Source organism: Nicotiana tabacum, chromosome 6 (genome assembly GCF_000715075.1).
Source record: "Nicotiana tabacum cultivar K326 chromosome 6, ASM71507v2, whole genome shotgun sequence".
Lineage (NCBI taxonomy): Eukaryota > Viridiplantae > Streptophyta > Magnoliopsida > Solanales > Solanaceae > Nicotiana > Nicotiana tabacum.
Window position 1 is genome coordinate 12,345,192 of NC_134085.1, and position 20,742 is coordinate 12,365,933.

General features: G+C 36.5%; 1 protein-coding gene across 1 annotated transcript; it reads left to right on the forward strand.

Moving 5' to 3' along the window:
* Positions 1 to 3,722: 3,722 nt before the first annotated feature.
* Positions 3,723 to 7,173, forward strand: LOC107787226 (ycf20-like protein). Its single transcript, XM_016608766.2, has 3 exons — positions 3,723 to 3,910; positions 5,109 to 5,290; positions 6,546 to 7,173. The coding sequence occupies exons 2-3, from the start codon at positions 5,112 to 5,114 to the stop codon at positions 6,988 to 6,990; spliced, it is 624 nt and encodes a 207-aa protein (XP_016464252.1). The 5' UTR covers positions 3,723 to 3,910; positions 5,109 to 5,111; the 3' UTR covers positions 6,991 to 7,173.
* The last annotated feature ends 13,569 nt before the right edge of the window (positions 7,174 to 20,742 follow it).

Genomic DNA, 20,742 nt, shown 5'->3' on the forward strand with positions numbered 1-20,742 from the left:
AATTTGATTAGTGCCAGATTCTATAGGCACTTCCTCTATTTCTCCAGATGCTCTTGGAACAATTGCCTACTCATCAGCCTTTTCCTTGCTATTCTCCATAGAAGAAGCAGCATCCTGCATCATTTTGAATTGCTGCTCATAGACACTGCATAGCCCAGGAATTACTGTAGCAGTCTACTCAGAAATGTCTGTTCTATTGATATCACCACCCTTTCCATTGCCTATGTTTTGGTCTGACCCCACTGTATCATCCCTAACCTTCATATTATCATCTCCATCAAGTTTGTTCTCCAATGCATACACTGGAACACCATCTACATAGGTCAAATTCTCTCCAGTTGCACCAGGGATAGGGTTTATTATAGCTGCCTCATCAGGTGAACCTGGCGCTAGGCCTGGCATCGCCAGCCTAACGCTTGGGGAACCTGGCATCGCCAGCCTATCGCCAGGTTGAGTGTTGTCCTTCTTCACCTTTTCTCATGTTGTCTTTGTCGTGCCTAGTTAATCATCCTCTACCTCAATTACATCACTCCATAAAACCTTTGTTGAGTTTACCTCATCAAGGTCCTCAAGCTGCCTAGAATCTGCAAATGTTTGAGATGGAATATCTTGACATGATTGGTTTGTAGTCACATTGAGTTGCCTTAGCTCCTCTTTGCTAGTTCCAAACCTTCTACGAACCCAATCGATTGTGGATTCCTTATTAGCCCTTTCATCAGTAGTTTGATCACTAGGAACAATAGAATTAGCCTTAGCTAAGTTCCTATTATGTTGATCTTCCAACACTTTCTCAACTGCTTCCTTCTTCACACGCTTAAGTTCCTGTTGATTACCTTCTCCAGCTGGTTTAGTATTAGTATCTTTCCCAACCCTAACCCTAGAAGCCTTCGGATTAGGGCTTGAGACTCTAGTGTTGCCTTCCTTTTACTTCTCTTGGCCCTTCTTGTATTGCTTTTCCCCATGTTCCTTCTTCTTACCATTGCTATGATCCTCACCTTTGCCTTCAGTAATTTGTAGAGTAGGTTGATGAACTTCCTCAACCTCTAATCCATTAAACTTGTTCTTGGTTGCTACTTCCTCAAGTCTGGCCTTCCTTTTACCCTTGTCAGCTTCATTTCCTTGTTTGTTATCAACAATGTGACCCCTATTATCCTGTTGGTATTTTTTCTTCCTTGCTTGCATCCATTCTTGCTTGGCATGGTTAGTAGCAGGCTTACCAACCACCTTTCCACTTGATAGAACCTTTATTGAATTTGCAGATGTACCAATTGCTTCAGTACTCACCACAACTGTCTTCTCCTTACCTTGGTCCTCAACATCTTCATCAAATCTCTTGTGTAATTCAGGATGAATTACCCAGCATTCTGCCTCACTATGCCCTTGTTTCTTGCAAGGCTTGCAATATTTTGGCATATAATCATACTTAATCCTAATCTATTTAAACTCTTCTGGCCCAGATTCATCAGCTTCTTCAACAATCTTAATACATTGAGGGAACTTACCTAACAAATTCACTTCCACCTTCACCTTAGCACAACTAGGTCTAATCCCATTTTGAGTTGCTAGGCCTACATGTAATGGATTACCAACTGCACGAGCTAATGAAAATACATATTCCTTACCAAAGAAATTTGGAGGAAGTTCAGGAAAGCTAATCCAAGCTATGGAATTGGGAGTCTCTTCATCAGGTGTCCACCATGGATTCCATTTTGTACAACGCATCTGTCACATGTCTGATTGAACCTTTAAATAAAAAGTTGGCTTTGACAGAAGATGAATATAATCCTCCAATAATGGCAGCCTAATCAACACATGATTGTCTTCAATCAAGCCAACTGAACAATGACACTTAATCTCACATTGAATTGGAATCACTTTACGTAATTCACCAATAATAGGCTTACCATACGAAAATTTTCCAAGAACTGCAAGTTGAAGCCCTTATTGTACGATGGATTGCTTTACTTCTTGTTTCTTCCACTTCACAACTGGTTCTCCATGAAGGAACTCAACGGTTCAATGGTAACGTAGCTAGGGTTTGCATAGGGGCATTAACGACAATAGGTTTTAAGATTTTTGAATAATCCATGGGTTGGGGATTGTTGTTTGTGGTCGTGGATGGTTGGGCAACGGTGGGGGGAGGTTGGGGAGGCAGCGCAACCACTGGGGGTGGCTGTCCGCCAGCCATGGTGGCCATAGGGGGCACTCGCCGGGGTTCTCTTTTGATCGCCAAGAATCTCCCTTGAGGAGAGAGAACAGAGCGGGTTTTAGGGTTTAGGGTTTTTTTCAGACGTTGATATTTGACGTTATCTTTAGGGTGCTTTTTTATTTGTCTATCCAAAGATCTCATACCCGACCACGATCTCACTTATTTAAAAGCTAACTCCATACCATAAGTTTTATACTTAGCCTTATTTTTTGGAACTATTTGAGTAAAAAATAGCCAAACAAGAGATATTTCCTGCCGTTTGGTATGTTCTCTAGAAAAAGTAGGGGCAGTATCAGGAGTATCTGATGGGTCATCATTTGGATTAGCAGAGTTATCACTAGTTGGGTCAACATCAGGAGCAGGACTAGTGGGTGTATCATCATCCGGTTGAGTTTCATCAAGGTCAATTTCCACATCATCATTTTCATCAATAGTATTATAATTATTAGAATAGAGAGCATTCACTAATTCATGGTTTAAAAAATCACCGGGTGCAATATTATGGCAAAATTCAAAGTGTCGCTAAATTGTAATAAATTATTATTGATATCAAGATAGCAGGTGTAAGACGGCTATGGGTTTTGTTCGGGGAGCCAGGGGCAGGGGAGGAGGAACAACAGTACCACTAGATTCGCTAGTCTTGGATTTTCCCTTATTCTTACTTTTACCAAAAATATTTCTTAAGGAAGACATCTTAATTAATCAAGTATAGCAAATAAATAAAACAAACAAAACTATAATATTAAGACTTAAGAGTTGGAACGCGTTTACCTAAATTGACGTACGACTTGTTGAAAATTGATTATTGTTGAAGATTTGAAGACTCCAATTCACCAACTTCATAATTTTTTCACAAATTGTAACAACCTCAATATTTTTTTGACTATTTTATGAAATAAAATAAGCAATAGTAGCAACTTCACTATTTTTTGATAAAGTAAACAATTGTAGCAAGTATAGAAGAAAATTAAAGAGAAAGAGAGAGAGAGAGATTTTGATAGATTGATTTTGTAAAAAAAATGAAAGAATGAGGAGGTATTCATAGTAGAAAATAGGGAAAAATGTAATAATAAAAAATTTGAGATTAAAAATTAGTTGGGGGAGTTAAATGGCTACTTTTTAATACCCAACGGCTATTTTTTAAACACCCAACGGCGATTTTTTTCAAAAGCCAAACGGCTCTTTTTTTTATATTCGTTGGGCCCTTTTGGCCCGCCAAGGGACTGGTCCAGTCCCGGTCTCTTGGGCGGCCAAACGGGCCCGGTCCTAACGGTTCCTAGCTTAAATTCGCCCACGAGACCGACACGAGCCCACCTCTAGCGAGCCAAATGATCCCAACCTGTTTAGCTTATTTAGCCTGCGGTCCCGGACCGGTCTCGGTCCCAGCTGGCCCAGTTGCCAGCCTTACTTGGCACATCTAAAGGCGTGCATCATATGCACCTACTAAAGGAAATATATTTTGGGTAGGAAACGGATTAAAACGAAACTTTAGGGTATTACTCTTTTTTAATTTGTTTCCGATTGTCCAGGTTCAGTTTTGCTTTTAAGAAATATCAGTCAACATTTCCTTCAACACAAAAAGAAACTTGAGTCGCTAGACTCAGCCAGTGACCCGTACTTGTTTCTCTGAATGCATAGGAAAAAGGCGCACAGTTATTTTGTTGTGGGATAGCTAAAAAGATTTATTATTCTTCCTAAAAGGTAACCTCCCACTCCTCCTCCAACCTCACACACACACACACACACACAAAAGCACAATTATGTATGCTTCTGTTCGAATGTTGTAAATGCTGGTGCCTGGGTCCTTTTCTTTTATGCAGCATTTTGTAAAATTATTTGGGTATTCTGCAATTTGAAGTTGAATTTTGATAGTGTTATCCTGCTAGCAGTAAATAGACTTTTGATGGTTTAATAGTAATTGCAAATGGACTTGGCCTCGTTCAGCTTGTTATGAAATCTAAAAAGTTTTGGTGTAATCAAATTTATGGTTTATCAAAGAGGAAAAGAAAACCAAAGCAGATTAAATACAGAATGCAGAATAGTCACTTCTGTTTCTTTGGATAAGTAATTTTATTTCATTACTAAAATCTGCACTTAAGGAAGGAAATGAAAAGATGCAAAAGGTGTTGATATGCCCTATCCACATAGAAATCCTACCCTCTTCCACACATTACCGGTGGATGCTACAGCCGCTCACTTGTCTGCCAAATATAGAGACAAGAAAAAAAATACCTTCAAGAGTACTTTATCTAATCCTGCATATAGTTTGACACTAGGATACAACAAAAAAAACAATAATTGCCTTAGTCCCAAACAAGTTGGGGTGGCTATATCAATCCTTGCTGACCATATTTCTCCATTTAAGTTCAAGTCATGTCCAGGGCGGAGCTAGCATGTAGTTTACGGGTTCGTTCAAACCTAGCAGCTTTGGTCCAAACCCCGTATTTCATCTCAAGAAATCCATTAAATATGTACGTATTATGAATTTAGAACCTAGTAACTTTAAAAAATCAGAATTCCAAACCCGTAAACTTCAATTCCTAGCTCCGCCTCTACTCATGTCATCATCATGCCAACAACAACAACAACAACAAACCCAGTAGTTTCCCACGAGTGGGGTCTGGGGAGGGTAAGATACTAAGATGTACGCCTCCTTACCCCTACCCTGGAAGGGCAGAGATAAGGTTGCGTAGCAAATACTAATAAAAGTCTGACACTTTGATGAAGTGATATATATTTTGAGCCATGAGATGTCTGCAGCAGGTTTTCTACTATGAAAACTTTGAATAATATGTACACACAGAGGGATCCCCACAGATTCTTTCATGCCCTCTCCTCTCTTTTCATAATATCTTATTGTTAAGTTGGTTTCTGATTGCTTCTTTTATATACTTTACAGTTCATGGCTTCTAGAATGGATGCAATAATACTGCAGTCTTTGCCAGCAGCCGAAAATGAAAGCGTTGGACATTTGTTTGCAGTTTCAAGAAGTTCTGCTATCCTGGATTTCTCCAACAGACTAGAAGTAACTGAACAAATTTCAAAGTTTGGTGTAAAATGTATGCCATCTATTAATATTAGGTAACATTCAAATTGTTGGTTTTGAATCTTGGGATATCTACTTGATTTTATTTTGTCCGAAAAATAATTTCTTTCATAGTTTAAACTTTGCTGCTCGAAACATTGTTAGTTGCATTTCCAATGTGCAGTGGAATCCTTTATAAATTAACTAGTTATTCAGGTATATCTTATGATGCAATTGTTGTCATTTCACATCGATAGAAAAAGCAGAAGCAAATTTTGCAAATCAATGTTCTTAATTCCAGAAATTTGAAGGTATCAGAGCTCTTCCGGTTCCCCCTCCCTTTTCCTCCTCACTTTTGCCACAGGTAGTAAACTCTGTCTCTAGCTATGGTAGGCCTGGAGTTAAGTAGGCATGTGAGGGTTTAGTAGTTAAATGAAGTGGATGCAAACCTCGGAGACTAGAATTCAAATCCCAACATAGACAAAAAAAACATTCGGTGATTTTCTCCCATCTGCCTAAGATGTTCAAAGTTACCTGTTACTTGTGCTGGTGGGAGATAGCAGGTACTCAGTGGAATAGGCGCTGGCCCAGACACCACCTTTATGGAAGAAGAAAAAAACGTGAGGGGAGATCTTTGCTCTGGGCATAGCAGTGTAAATCAACAGCCTAACAAAAAATTTCTTGGTGTGGTTTTCTCGCTGCCCTGTTCTTTGGTTTAGTGCCTGGACATCGTGATTTTTGGTAGTGCCTGGACAAAACAATCGTTATGCCTTGTTAAAGCTACAAGCTTGTGATTTTGCACTTCAAACTCTGTGCCTGTATGCATATCTGTGCATTAGTTGGTCTTTCACTAATATCAATCAACTACGACTTAGTCCCATACTAAATCTTTATAGCCCTCATATTTTCGAAACAACTATATCTTCCTATCTGTCCTGGCATCTAACCCGATGCTAGTGTTTGTGTCTGCTACTTGAGATATCTAATTCTTTTTATGCTCTAAAAGTCTGTTTAAAGTTTAGCCTGTACTAGGGATGAATTAGTCCTCTTATCAACATATGAAGGCTTACTTAAATAAGAACTATGGCTTTGATTTCTCCAATTAATGTTAAATTGCTTTCTCTTAAACAATGTCAATAACATGCTGGAACTGTATCTTCTAGAAATTGAGTTCTAAATCATAGGACTGAAACAGAGAAAATCCACAAGAGGCAGTTATCGTAAAAATATTTATTTATCTGTTTGCCTTGCAGCTTGTGGGAAAAATATTTTCTTTTGCATGATTATATAACCTTCGTTTTGTAAAAACAGGTCGCAGACAAGAAGACGTGGATCAAGAATAGCATTTGCTTTGGATACAGGCAGAATTCCCAGTAGTGATGATCAAGATGACCTCAATGGTGATGGCGGCGATTTAGGTGGAACTCGTTTGGGGAGGATAGTTGGTGGTGGGGGCAGGCAGCTCTTGGAGAAGCTCAATTCAGCTCGGAAAAATTTTCCGATGAAAGTATTTCTGCTTCTCTTAGGTTTTTATACGGCAAATGCCTTGGCTACGATCCTAGGACAGACTGGTGATTGGGATGTACTAGTAGCAGGAGTCGTTGTAGCTGCAATTGAGGGAATCGGAATGCTGATGTATAAAAAGCCTCCTTCTCTGCCTTCCAGGAGGTTGCAATCTCTGGTTTCAATGGTGAACTACTGGAAAGCAGGTGTTATTCTAGGTCTCTTTGTTGATGCTTTCAAATTAGGAAGTTGATTTTCTCTCTAGCAAATTCTTTTGTCCAAAACGATTGTCCACTCAATTCCATCGTTCCATGTATGTATCATACTCTAGACTGCTCCTATGTACTTGTGTTAGAACTGAGGTTCTTCTATTTGAGGGCACATGTATATTAATAAATTGTTGTCCAATTCACTTGAGGATACCTTTCTGTTAGTATATCTTATGTCACTACTGTTGCAATTTCCTACAATACTTGTTTATTAACCTGAAGCTAATTTATATGTTAAGTTATTTTATAGCTAATTTTCAAATTCTTGCTGAGAGCAAGTTCTCTGGATATGTGACATATGCTGATCAGGAGGTGCTAAAAATGAGTATTGGTGTCAATTTCCATCTTTATGTTGGTTCATTCTGATTCTCATGCAGCATTCCAATATATCCAGTTAAGAACGTAACAGAAATATTAAATGCCTTTCTTTACTCTAGTATATTTAAGTAACTATTGTACTATAGGAAGGTTCATATATGATGATTGAATGTGGTGAAAGGAACTAAGTAGAGAGTAACAGTAAGTACTTTGTAGTTCCGTCTAGTTTCCTTTGCATACTCTTAAGCATGAAGCTGCAATTTAGAAGCATCTTTGTTGGAAACCTTTGGGAAGACATTTGTAAATTGTTTGTGACTCCCCTGATTGAAAGATCCTTCACAGTGGTTAGATGGATTAAACCACCACAACTATTATTTATCAAGATTAATATTGATGGTAGTTCCAGGAATGGGATTTGTGGAGATGGTGGGGTAGTTATGGAAAGCTTGGGGGAGACATATGTTTTACCTTTGGACCAGGTACTAGTAACATGGCTGGGGCTAAGGCGCTTCTGTTTGGACTGAAGTGATGCATCAGCATGGGGAATGTCTTGATTATTGGAGAACTGACTCTCTGCTTCTTTAAAAATACATCCTGGACTGGTGGTCTATTCCATGGAGGATTAAAGAAATTGTGGCTGAGATTAGACACTTGGTGCCAGTCATGGTTTATTCATTAACAGGGAAGCCAATCAAGTTGCAGATAAAATGGCTTCTTAATTGGATGAAATATATATTTACACATACTTTGACACAATGCCTAGGCAACTCAAAGGATTATTGAACACTGAGAGTCAAGAAGAGGAGCAAATGTGGTGATTTTTGAGCCGCCCTGAATCTTCACAGCTTTATGACCCGCCCCATTAGATTACATATGATTAGCTTCATTTATCATGTGCATGAGGCAAATTTGTTCTTCCGTCATTATCAGATGTAATGGAAGGTCAGGCGTAGTCCCCCTTCCCTCAAAGCCTATTTTTGCTCATACGGTAATAAAGTCGTGACTTTGAATAAAAAAAGAAAAAAAGCGAGAGAGATGCTTGGTAAAGAAATGGCCTTCCTAGCGTCAAATCACCACTTTTGAATTTCAATTGCTTTATGCTTGAGTACAAAGATAATTATTTCATTGTACTTCTGAATGGAGTTTGTCTAGTGAAGTTCATCATCATTTGTCAATTGTCAGCCCTATTATAGTTATAGACTTCTCTGAATCGTAAGTGATTCACATAAGACTCATATGAAGTCTATAGATAGACTGATAGATACATACGATCTACTGGACTCCTATGAACTATACTCATATACATTAATACGAGTACAGTAAAAAGAGTTCTTTTGGAGACTGAACTACAGTTCATTGATGCTTGCTAAAAGAGTTACCTTGTAAAAAGGCACTTAACGGAGAAGTTTCTGTATAAGAGCGCTGATATCCTTTAGCAACAACTAACTTGAAGGTGTGATCTCTTGAGAGTATTGAGTACAGAAACTCACCTATTATAGATGTATACGTATCTCCTCATAAAAGACAGACGTCAATGGAGTTATTGAGCTGCAAAGGATTTAAGGCTTTAAAACAATAACCCGGGGAGAATTTAAAAACATAGGGTGTACTAATTCCGGACCACAGAACCTTTTATTGATGTTCTACTTAAGTTCTAAATGCTCTTCTAGCATTAGCTGAGCCTTGCTCATTTCGTTTACAAGGGGAATGGCCTTCCAAAACATTAGGGACTCACAAATACTTAATGAAATACTACGGCCATAGGGTTATCTCCAAATCCTGTTCTTCCACCAACAGAAAGGTTGCATTCCATATGTTACTTCACCAAACTCTTAATACCAGGAGGCGAGATTCATTTTTTCAGGTATCAGGCAGTCTAAATGTTGACCATGTCGCCGAAAAGTTCAGGAGTTGGTAGGAAATCCTGCTAACCTCCTTTCTATGACCGGATGGTGATGCACATCAAGAATCCAAAGATACTGACATTTTCTCACTCCTCAAGAATTTAAAAGGTTCCAAAGATGCTTACATTTCCTCATTCCTCAAGAATTTAAAGGTTCTGCTGAAATTTTCCCAAGGAACTCAATGAGAAAGTAATTAAGTAAATCTTGGCATCTAACAATCAAAATCCATTTGACACGAAAATGGTTCATATTAATGTAAGCGGGGTCAAAAAAGCAATGTGTTTCTAAATGCTCAATACTTAGGACACCGGCAGAAAGACAAGAAAATATGAAGGAACAACAAACATATGAGTTCTTTCAAAATTCTCCATTGTCTAATAACTTATAAAGGAAAAAGATTGATGCTTTCCATCTTCAGAGGTCTTGCACGCTCAAACCTACAAATCATAAAAGATTCCATCTGTTAAGTTCATGAAATCATGTACACACAAATAAAAAGTTCATACATCGCAAGTGCAGTGACTTAGATATAGCAGAAGGCAGAGACATACAGTGTTGTGTAGAGAATATCAAAATAAATAGCACAAAGTTAGCATGTCAGGAAATACCCACCTGGAGGAAGTGATTGCTTCAATTTGTCAGCCTTCTCAAAGTCGGACACACAAAGTGTGTAAAGGTACTTGGAGCAGCGAACCTTGAACTTGACCATATCCTTGTTCTTCTTTATCTTGACTGACCGTGCATCCTTCCTTCTAGCTGTGAGAAGGAAATCCTTGATCTCGTGTATTTGCTTCGGCTGGTATTAAAATGTTTGGTTAAAATTTCACATTTGTAGAGCAGATTAAAAGACAAGAGACAGAAAAATGGAGCTCTCAGTAGGACCCAAGACATAATCTCATCTAACCAAAGCATTTGTTAAACCAATCAATTGAGTTGAAACAACAGAAGAACAAAAATAATGAATCACATCAATCCAGTTATGGACTATCATCAGTTTGCTTTCATCCAACTCAACGGTGTAAAAAGCTACTAGGTACAACAATTTTTTTGTCAATATAAACACAGACTTGTTTGGTAAATATACATGTTATACGTGAAGTGAAAAAGACCAAGGGACCTAAGATTACTGCCTGAACCTGAACGCATAAACCAAGTAATAACCATTAACTTGTTAAAAGAGTAATATTAATGAGTCAGTGTTTAACAAAGTTTTTTTCTTAATTTACTTTCTTTGTCTTTTTGTTCTCTTGAGCCGAGGGTCTTTCAGAAACAGCCTCTCTACCCCATAGGGGTAGGGGTAAGGTGTGCGTACACATTACCCTCCCCAGACCCCACTAATGGGATTTTACTGGATGGTTGTTGTTGTTGTCTCTTTGATAATAAAGAAAGTCTGGAAGGGCAGCCGTTGCGCAGCGGTAAAGTTGTTTCCATGTGACCTATAGGTCACGGGTTCGAGCCGTGGAATCAACCATTGATGCTTGCATCGAAGTAGGCTGCCTATGTCACACCTCATAAGGTGCAGCCCTTCCCTGGACCCCGCGTTAAATCGGGGTGCTTCACGCACAAGGCTGCCCTTTTTGATAATAAAGGTCTATAATGAATTTCATGTGTTTCACTTTAACTAATGAAGATCTACTAGTATATTGGAAACAGCCTCTAAGGTCTGCGTACACACTACCCCTCCCCAGACCCCGCGTTGTGGGATAATACTGAGTATGTTGTTGTTGTAGTGGTTAAGTGACAAGGTTTGCATAAATATAGTAGAACATGACATACAATTATCAGTTGGTGCATATAGCTAGTACAGATAAAAGACAGAACAAAAACCTGCATTTGTCAAAGCAAGAAACCCATTCATCAATTACTTAAAACATATCAGCAAAATGAAAGGAACATACTATCTCGTGAACCATCCCAAATAGCACAATGTTTTCTTAGAAAGTAACATAATTACTGCGAGCGAAAGGAGAAAAAAAATTTAAAAAAAAAAATTAATATCACATAATATCTCGCAGTCTGGCAATTTCCTAAGGTTTACGTCCAATAAATTAGTAAATTCCAATTCTGGCCCAATTTTGGCCTAACTTTCCCGAATCATACTAAACCAGAAAATCAAGCTATGCAATTAGCAACTGAAAAATGCTACAGATGAGCGCTCATCTAAAAATCGAAAATGGAATCGATACAATTTTTTAAAAAAAAAAAAATAGGAGTATGACATTATCAAAATTGAACCGTAAAAAAAACAAGGCAAGTAAATATCCAGAAAGCAGGGTGAAAGATTGGGGGAAAATGTACCATGTTTGGGGCTGAGATGGGGAGGATACCAAGTTCTAGCGCCGCTGTTGCCTGCAAGAGGAAGACGTAATAATGGTGGTGTTATAAAAAGGGTGCCTAAAACCCTAGTGGCAGATTTCCAATTTTGTCCCTACCGTGATATTCCAAAATTGCCCTCCCTGCTCTCTTGTGCATTCGATTTATCGATTCGATTTTGACTCTTATCGAAAATTACTTATCGATTATCGATTTGTACATATGCTTATCGTTATCGTTTCAATAAGGTTTCGATTTTTTCAATTTCGATTTATCGATTTTTGGGTTTTATCGATTCGGTTAAAAATTACACCAATAAGAAAATTTGCGGGATTCCACGGAAAGTATATTGCTATAAACACGCCTAATTAATATGAACAAAAAGAAGCTAAAATAAGACGAACACCGTTTATAACATAAAAATTGTGTCAACAAGCACATGCAACGAAACTAAAGTAAGGGATCAAATGTATGCCACCAACACTCCAACGGTATAAAAAAAAAAATACATCATCACGGTTAATTCTATTTTCCATTAATTTTAACTTCATTCCTTTAAGCTTTGAATACACTCACAGATATGTCCGTCATTGCCGAACACTCAGAGTTACTCTTCCCCTTCCTTCCATTGCCTCCCGAAAACTGATTTCTCTTCAAATGTATGCCAAATTTCCATTACTTAAAAGTAATTTATTAGCTCTGTCTTACAAGTAAATTCGCGGAAAATCGAAGAATAAGATACCTGAGAAATGCATTTTACTTATTTGATTAGAAATGCTTGAATCAGCTCAAGTGTGTTATCTTAATATTTCTAAGTATTATTCCATATAATATAAATAAAGAACGAATGACGAATGCGCATATTTCTGAGCAATAGTTAATTAAGCAGGTAAACTAGGTGTATATGTCAATGCCTGTTTGATTGGAAGTCATTCCTATATTGTATCATCAGCCTAAGAATTCCTAGGAAAAAATTCATTTTTTTGAATTTTTATTTCCTAGTCGATTAGTTTCTATAGTGGTTTTGGGTTTAAAGCTGAATCAGTTGATTGATTAGATCTGTGAAGATGTACACGTCAAGGCAAAAGATTCACAAAGACAAAGATGCCGAACCTTCTAAGTTCGAGGAGTCCGTTGCACAGGTTTTATTTTGTTTTTAGTTGACCGTTCTAGTTATTGTATATCTTCAATTTCATTATATAATTTTGTGATTGTGGAATGAAGATTTAATTTTTTTGTTGAACAGGCTTGGTTTGATTTGGAAAACACCAACCAAGAGCTGAAAAGTGAATTGAAGGATTAGGGACTTAGGGTAAAGGAAAGGATATTATAGAATAAGGGTTTAAAAAAAATTAGTATATCTTATCAGTTTATCGATAAATCGATAATCGAAGAGGACAAAATCGAAATCGATAACTCGATAAGGAAAATTTCGAAATCGAAATCGATAAACCGATAACAAATAATCAATTTAATTTATCGATAAACCGATTCGAATGCACACCCCTAACTCTTTCGTCTTGAAATATTCCAACTTTTTAGTAACTTTTCAATGAACAAAATTTTTGTTCCTTGTTGTAATAGTAAACTAAACATCAATAAAATTTAAAAAAATTATCGAGTTAAATAACAAATGTAGATAGTATCCCTCTTTTTATGAGAAAAAAAAATCACCAATAAATAAAATACATTTGCTTTAATTCATAAATTTAGTTTATTTGTAGCAAATAATCTATATGATATATAGTTAACCGTATATTATCAATGAATATTACTTAAGTTTTATTTAATTAAGAAAGTCCAAGACTAAGAAAAGTAAAACTAAAATTAAAATAAAAGTTGCATAGATTCTTAAAACTACTAATTACACAAATAAAATAAAATAAATTATTATTAGTTGTATATTGAGAAGCTGAAAATTTCTATGAGAAAAAATATACTTTTGACAAAAGATCATTAGGAAGACCTCCTCCTCTTATCTTGCAACATAAATGTTAAAACTTTTATTCTGTTAATTTATTGTATTATTCTGGTAGTTAAAGCATGCTTTTATGGGATACATTTAATTGAGTAAAAACAACATTAAATTAGAGATAATGACACACTTTAAAGAATAAAATTGACCAAGCATTCACAGGAACATTTATATTTTAATAAAAAAATCTTTCAATAACACACATAATAAAATAAGAACCAAAACTAACTGTGTGTAAATCCTAACATTAGAATAATGAGTATTATCTGCAAGTTTATTTTGAACTTCACTAAGTTTTCAATCGTCGATTGTATAATCCAAAAATAAAAAATACTTTATTTTATAAAGTTAATAATTTATTGTCTAATGTTTTTCAAACTATTGAAAGCCTACCCCATTCACAATGTTAAAATTTTTGATCAGTAATAACCTACTATTACATTTGATTTCTTAATTAATTAGATTACATTATATGTTAACTTAAAGTTATCTACAAATTGTAAATGTAATAGATTAATGCCTAGTGAATTGAACGTTTGAATTTTTTGGTACAATCTTCATAACACAAAAAAGCTTTTACGATGATGGTGGTAGAATATCTTCGTTCCTCAAGAAAGGTTACGACACAACAATTTTTCTTTGTGGGGCCATTTTTCTTTTGATCTCATTCTTATTTGCTTTGGTTTCTTTCTTTTTCTTTTGAACACTAAAAATAAATAAATCTTTGAGTATTTTAAAAACATAGAAAGAAATTGAGAATTTTGAAAAAGAACATTAGAGTAAACATGTTATAAATTTACAAAACCTATTTGAAGAAAATTTAAGTAGTGTTATAAGAGAAACAACTTAAAAGGGGAAAAACAATTCAAAAAAGTTCATTGAAGAAAAGAAATAGAGGCAAAAAAAAATTAAGAACAAATAGAAAAATATATTTATAAAAATGATAAATCTATATATAACAGAAAAAAAACATTAAAATCTCATTTCGACATCGGAGAAAATCACAACTCAAAGTTATTGCAATTGTAGAGTATAAATATATACAACAAAAAACAGATATCAAAATCTCTATGTATTATTTTAAAAAAAAAATCACTACTTCAACTTATACAACATAAACCTAAAGATGACAAGATGTAACGACCCGACCGATCGTTTCATGAGTTACTGCTTCGTTTCCCTCATTTCTGCTTCTTATTGTCTTTTTCAGCTGTATTATATATTATCGGGTTGATTGGTTCGGGTTCGGAAAGGTTTTGGTAAGGTTTGATATACTTAGTCTCTTTTGAGTAAGTTTAAGTTGGAAAAGTCAACCAGATGTTGACTTACATGAAAAAGGGCTCGGATGTGAATTTCGATGGTTCAGATAGCTTCGGAATGGGTTTTGAAAGTCCAGAGTAGATTTAGGCTTGAATTGGCGAAATTGAAATTTTGGCGTTTTCCGGTTGATAGGTGAGATTTTGATACAGGGGTCGAAATGGAATTTCGGGAGTTGCAATAGGTCTGTTATGTCATTTGAGATGTGTGCGCAAAATTTCAGGTCATTCGGACGTGGTTTGATAGACTTTTGATCAAAAGTGAAATTCGGAAGATTTTTGGAACCTTAGGCTTGAATCCAATATTATTTGGTTGATTCGAGGTGTTTTGAAGATTGGTATAAGTTTGGATAGTGGTAAATGACTTGTTCATGTTTTTTGTTGAGGTCCTGGGGGCCACGGGGTGATTTCGGATGGTTGACAGGAGATTTTGGAGTTGAGTTGGGCAGTTGAAGTCTATTGTTACTATCATAACCGCACCTGCGGTTGGGAGGCCGCAGGTGCGATGAACGCAGAAGCGGAAGGCAAGCTGTAGATGCGACCAAGACAGAGGTCAGGCGGAGCCGCAAAGTGCATATCTGGGCGCACCTGCGATAGCACAGGTGCGAGAGTGTGACCGCAGGTGCGGTATTGAGGATTTTAAGTCACTTTCGCAGGTGCGCACTTGGGACCACAGGTGCGGATCTGCAGGTGCGACCATTTAACCGCAGGTGCGATTTTGCTGGGTCAGAAAGTATAAAAGATTTCCTTCGCGATTCTTGGCCATTTTTCTTTATATTTCATTCGGGGTGAAGCTTTTGGGAGCAATTTCAGGGGAGATTTTCAGAGGGATTCATTGAGGTAAGGTCCTTGGTTCCTAAGCTCATTATTATGGTAATTTTTATCATTGTTAGCATGAAATTCAAGGGAAAATTAGTGGTAAATTGGGGGTTAGATCTTGGTTAATTGGAGAGCTTTGAGTGGTGATTTGAGGGATCATTTGAGGTCCGATTTTGGTATTTTTGGTATGAATGAACTCGTGGCGGGATAAGGATTCTATTGATGTAAAATTTGTCGAATTCCGAGATGTGGGCCCGAGGGTCGGGTTCAGTCAATTTCGAATTTTGTGTTGTAATTTGGTTAATTTCGTATGGGTTCTACTCCTTTAGCGTATGTTAATGGTTATAAACTAATTTTGGTTAGATTCGAGGCATTCGGAGGCCGATTCGAGAAGAAGAGGCATCGCGAGCTAGAGTTTTGGCTTGGCTTGAGGTAAGTAACGCTTCCAACCTTGGTTCTGCGGGTTCGAAACCCCAAAATGATGTGTTTTATGATTATTATGAAGGTGACGCTATGCCAAGTGACGGGCGTGTGGGCGTGCACTGTGAGAAATGCGGCCTGGATCATTCCATGGCACCGCTTAGCTACTCTTTTTTGTTGATATCTGTGTTGTAATCATGTGATTAAGTTGATAAGCTGCAAATCATGTTAATTATCATGTTAAGGCTTCACGCCAACACTGTTGAGACCCGCGAAGTCGTTTCTTGATATCATGTCATTAGATTTAAGTTTATTTTATACTCAGTCATGTTCATGCATATTATATCGTGCCTCAGTCTCGATTATTGCTATTTGACATATCATATCATTGTTTGGGCTTGTGTCATGACATCTTAGTGCATGTGTGTGAGACTGGAGAGTATTGACTGAGTGAGGCCGAGAGCTGAATATTGATTGACAGTATGGGATCGGGCTGCACGTCGCAACATTGATATTGATCATGCCTTCGCTGGCATTGATATAGCGCTTGGGCTCAGAGAAGCTCCTCCAGAGTTTTTACACCCCCAGTGAGCGCAGTAGATGATTATATTGGGGAATGGATCTTCCCTGGACATGGATCTTGTCTGAAGTACTATACTGGGAGATGGATCTTCTCTGAGAGGCTGGATCAGCCTGTGTCCTCGGTACTGAATGACTGCGATCAGTGATATATATTCCGGGATGGATCTTCCCTAGGCCGGATGGCCATATACAGTACCGAGTGGTTGAGCAAGTGTGAGTGGAGGTTGTGGGACATTGATCATCCTAGTTGTGCATTAGTACATATATGAAATCTCTAAGTTTTGAACTCTTTACTGATCAATTGCATCTATTACTATTGAGTTTTACTTGAATTGTAAGCATATCTACATTTCTGTTCTGTTAATTGCTAATTGCTTGTTGAGGTTTGGTCCGTCACTAAATGTCAGTCCACAGGTTGGACTTGTTACTTACTGAGTTGGTGTACTCACGTTACCCTCTGCACCTTGTGTGCAGATCCAGGTGTATCTGATCACGGTAGCAGTTGTTGATCTTCCTTGTGCGGACTTCCACTGGAGATTGCGAGGTATCTGCTTGGCGACCGCAGTTCCGTCTTCTCCTTCCCTATCTTCCTCTAGCTTTACTTATTGGATGTATTCAAACTATTCTAGATTTGTATTTCAGAAAGTTGTAATAGTTTGCTCATGACTAGTGACACCCGAGGCCAGGGTTGTATTTCTTTCCGCTATTTTGATACTTCTATCTTTTATTATTGGATTTCACTTTAAAAATTGATGTTTTCTAAAGTTAATAATGTGGATAAAATGAAAAATTAGAATAAATGGCTGGCCTAGTTCTACGATAGACACTATCATGACCGGGCCAGATTTTGGGTCGTGACACAAAATCAAAGACCATTAATGAGAATTGTGAAATACGCTTTACTTCGATCTTGACCTCATTATTTGGCACTTCGTCTTAAACATTCTTCCTAAGATTCACACCTGTATGGAATATCTTCGTGCATTTATCTTAAACAAAAAATAAAGAATAGAAATCATACCATACCTTAGTTATACTTTCTCTTTCCACTACAGCCTTTGACACAAAGATAGCTCAAATCATTATATGCAAAATATAAAGTTAGTATCAATCATATTTGTTTAAAACATAGAAGTTCTTATAAAGGTACATATGGAGGAACATATAATAAATTATCATAAACTTACCCATTTAGAGGTTATGAATATGAAAGGCATGGGAGCTATTGAGATTATTAAAAATATAGGTTATGAAGATAAAAAGGTATGAGTTATGAAGATAGAATTTTTAATATAAATAAATAAAAAATAGTGATTGGTTCCAAAAAGGGAGTGAAAAGATAATGTGTTTCTTCGCTTAAGAGAGGTGCCACTCACTTTTCTATTGCCCACTTGTATATATAGATATAGATGTGGATGTCCACTACTCCCATTATTTCACTCATGATATAAATAACCTCTAACTACTTATCACTCTTATGATTGTAGCTCTCACACCTGCATAATCCCTCCCCATGAACTTCCCCCGTGATTTCAATTGTTAATGTCATGTTTAAGACAATCCTTTTGTAACCTTCTATGTAATAGTATAAATAGAGGCATGAAATGTGATATGTGATGCCCTTGAACGCTGGATGAAATAAGAAAATTATTTCTTCTTCTATATTCTATTAGTTATCTTCTTATTTATATTGTTACTTTGAGCTACATTTCTTAATACGTATTAGCACGAAGTTGAACTCTTTTCGTTGTTCAGGTATATTTGTTCATTCTGTTTTCTTCGTTGTATATTTTGATTTCATGATTAGTGTCTTTAACATGCAGTTTTATAATTTTTAACATCTCTGGACATGTGTAAGAATAAATAATTCTATGTTTTCTTATTTTAAGTTGTTTGCATGATTGTCACGTGAAAGTTGCTAATTTTCAAGTTAACAGAATGAATTGAGAGAAGAATACTTGTTTTACGTTGTTCAACAGTTGAAATTGTATTAAAGTTAAAAGACATTTTTGTTCTAGTAAACATCAAAGATATATTAATAATTTAAAAAAATAGTATTTGTCTGAAAATATCACTTTAGTGTATATAGATCACAAATTTGATATTATGTCAATCGTTTCTTGACGTCATTATCCTAATGATTTCTAATTGTTTATCTTCTTTGATAGTTTTTACTATGACGAATTTGTCAAAGCTTGAGTTTGTGGAACTTGACATTTCTATTTACCCGTAAAACTGTACAGTTGAATTTATACATGGTTTATAGAAAATTAAATTAATTTGATCCTGAAATAATAAAATAATCGAAGAAATGTATGATACTTAGCCTTAGATTGTAGATGAAATAGCAGAGTTGACAAATCCGGGAACAAGGTTTCTAGGTGCAGCAATGATGGATCAAAAGCAAGAAAGTGAAATTGTTTTAAGCTTTGTATAGAATATAGTGTAAGTTAGCTAGAAAAATCCTCTCCTTTACAATGATAACTGAGCTCTCTATTTATAGTTGTGTCTAGGGAAGGAGGTCCTATGATCATGTCCTCCTTTAATATCAATTATAAGGGTCATTGATGAAGGTGTAACCGTGGGAATAAATGCCAAATTCCCTATAGCGGGCTCCGTTCTTAATGCTGCAGAATATTCCCTATTAAATTTTACCGGATGCAAAGCATTTAATACACTTTTATGAATATTCCCTTCCGATGACAAGCGGGATAGCTGCGTTCGGTGACCATCTTCGTCTTAGGTTCTACGTGTCCTTCCTTTAAATGACCACGTGTCATGCCATATTTTTCCCAATAAAATTTCTGGAAAGAATTACCTATCATGGGTTCTCGATATTGAGATTCACTTAGCCGCTGAAGACTTTGATGACACCATTACTCAAGGTAATGAGGCATCAAACCAGGACAAAGCAAATGACATGATTTTCTTTCATCATCATTTGGATGAAGGTTTGAAGGTTGAATATTTGGCAATGAAAGATCTACTTGAATTGTAGATTGCCCCGAAGGAAATGTATGATCACCTTAAGACTACGGTATTGTCAAAGGCTCGATATGAGTGGATACACTTATGGTTGCAAGATTTTAAGATTGTAAGTGAGTATAACTTTGTTGCATTTCGAATAACTTCTCAATTAAAATTATGTGGGGATGTTACGAATGATGAGGATTTGTTGGAAAAGACTCTTACGACTTTTCATGCCTCAAATAAGGTATTATAGCAGCAACACCGTGAAAGGGGTTTTAAAAAGTATTCTGAATTGATCTCATGCCTTCTAGTGGCTGAGCAACATAATACCCTTTTGATGAATAACCATAAAGCCCGTCCTACAGGGTCACCTTCAATTCCTGAAGCGAATGTGGTAGCAAGACGTGATAAGTTTGAAAAAAAAGACAGAATAATTATCATGGCCATATGAATTTACGTGGGCATGGCAATGGCAAGAGACGATATAATAATCGTCATCGTGGTGGTCATGGCAAACAAGAGGATAATATGGGTTCTCAAAACAATCTTTCAAAAGGCAAAAGCGATAACTGGCACCGCTGCGACATGAAAGGTCACTGGAAAATTTAATGTCGTGCACCGGAGCATTTTGTCAGGCTTTATCAAAACTCCATCAAAAGAAAGGAAAATAGTGTTGGAGCAACTTCTGCTAATGCCCTAGTGGAGTCTCACTTGACTTTTAAAAATAATTTTGAGGCAGAGCCTTCAAACAAAAATGATTTTAATGCCGAGACAAATCTTGCTTTGAATGATGATGGTTTTGAAGGCCTCGATGATCTTACTCATTTGGAAGTTGAAAACTTCTTTGGGGATCAAAACTAAAGTTTGATCATTTTACTAGGGAATGCAATTATGTTGTTATTTTTATTTATAGTGTTTTTTGGTCTCATTTCAAAGTTATTTTTTATTTTTAAGTAGTACTTATATTGTCTTATGTTGTTAGTGTTGTTAGTTTTTTCGTATTTCTTATGGTGCACTTTTTTATTTTTTAATAAAAAAAATAATATTCCATTCTTCAATTGGATCCAAGATGAGTAATGAAGATTTATGCATTTTGGATAGTGCTACAACTCACACAAT

Excerpts from the sequence above, each read along its gene's own strand:
- LOC107787226 (XM_016608766.2), top strand. The coding sequence starts at position 5,112 with ATGGCTTCTAGAATGGATGCAATAATACTGCAGTCTTTGCCAGCAGCC. Across the intron at positions 5,291-6,545 it reads ATGCCATCTATTAATATTAG|GTCGCAGACAAGAAGACGTG; the intron begins GTAACATTCAAA and ends TTGTAAAAACAG.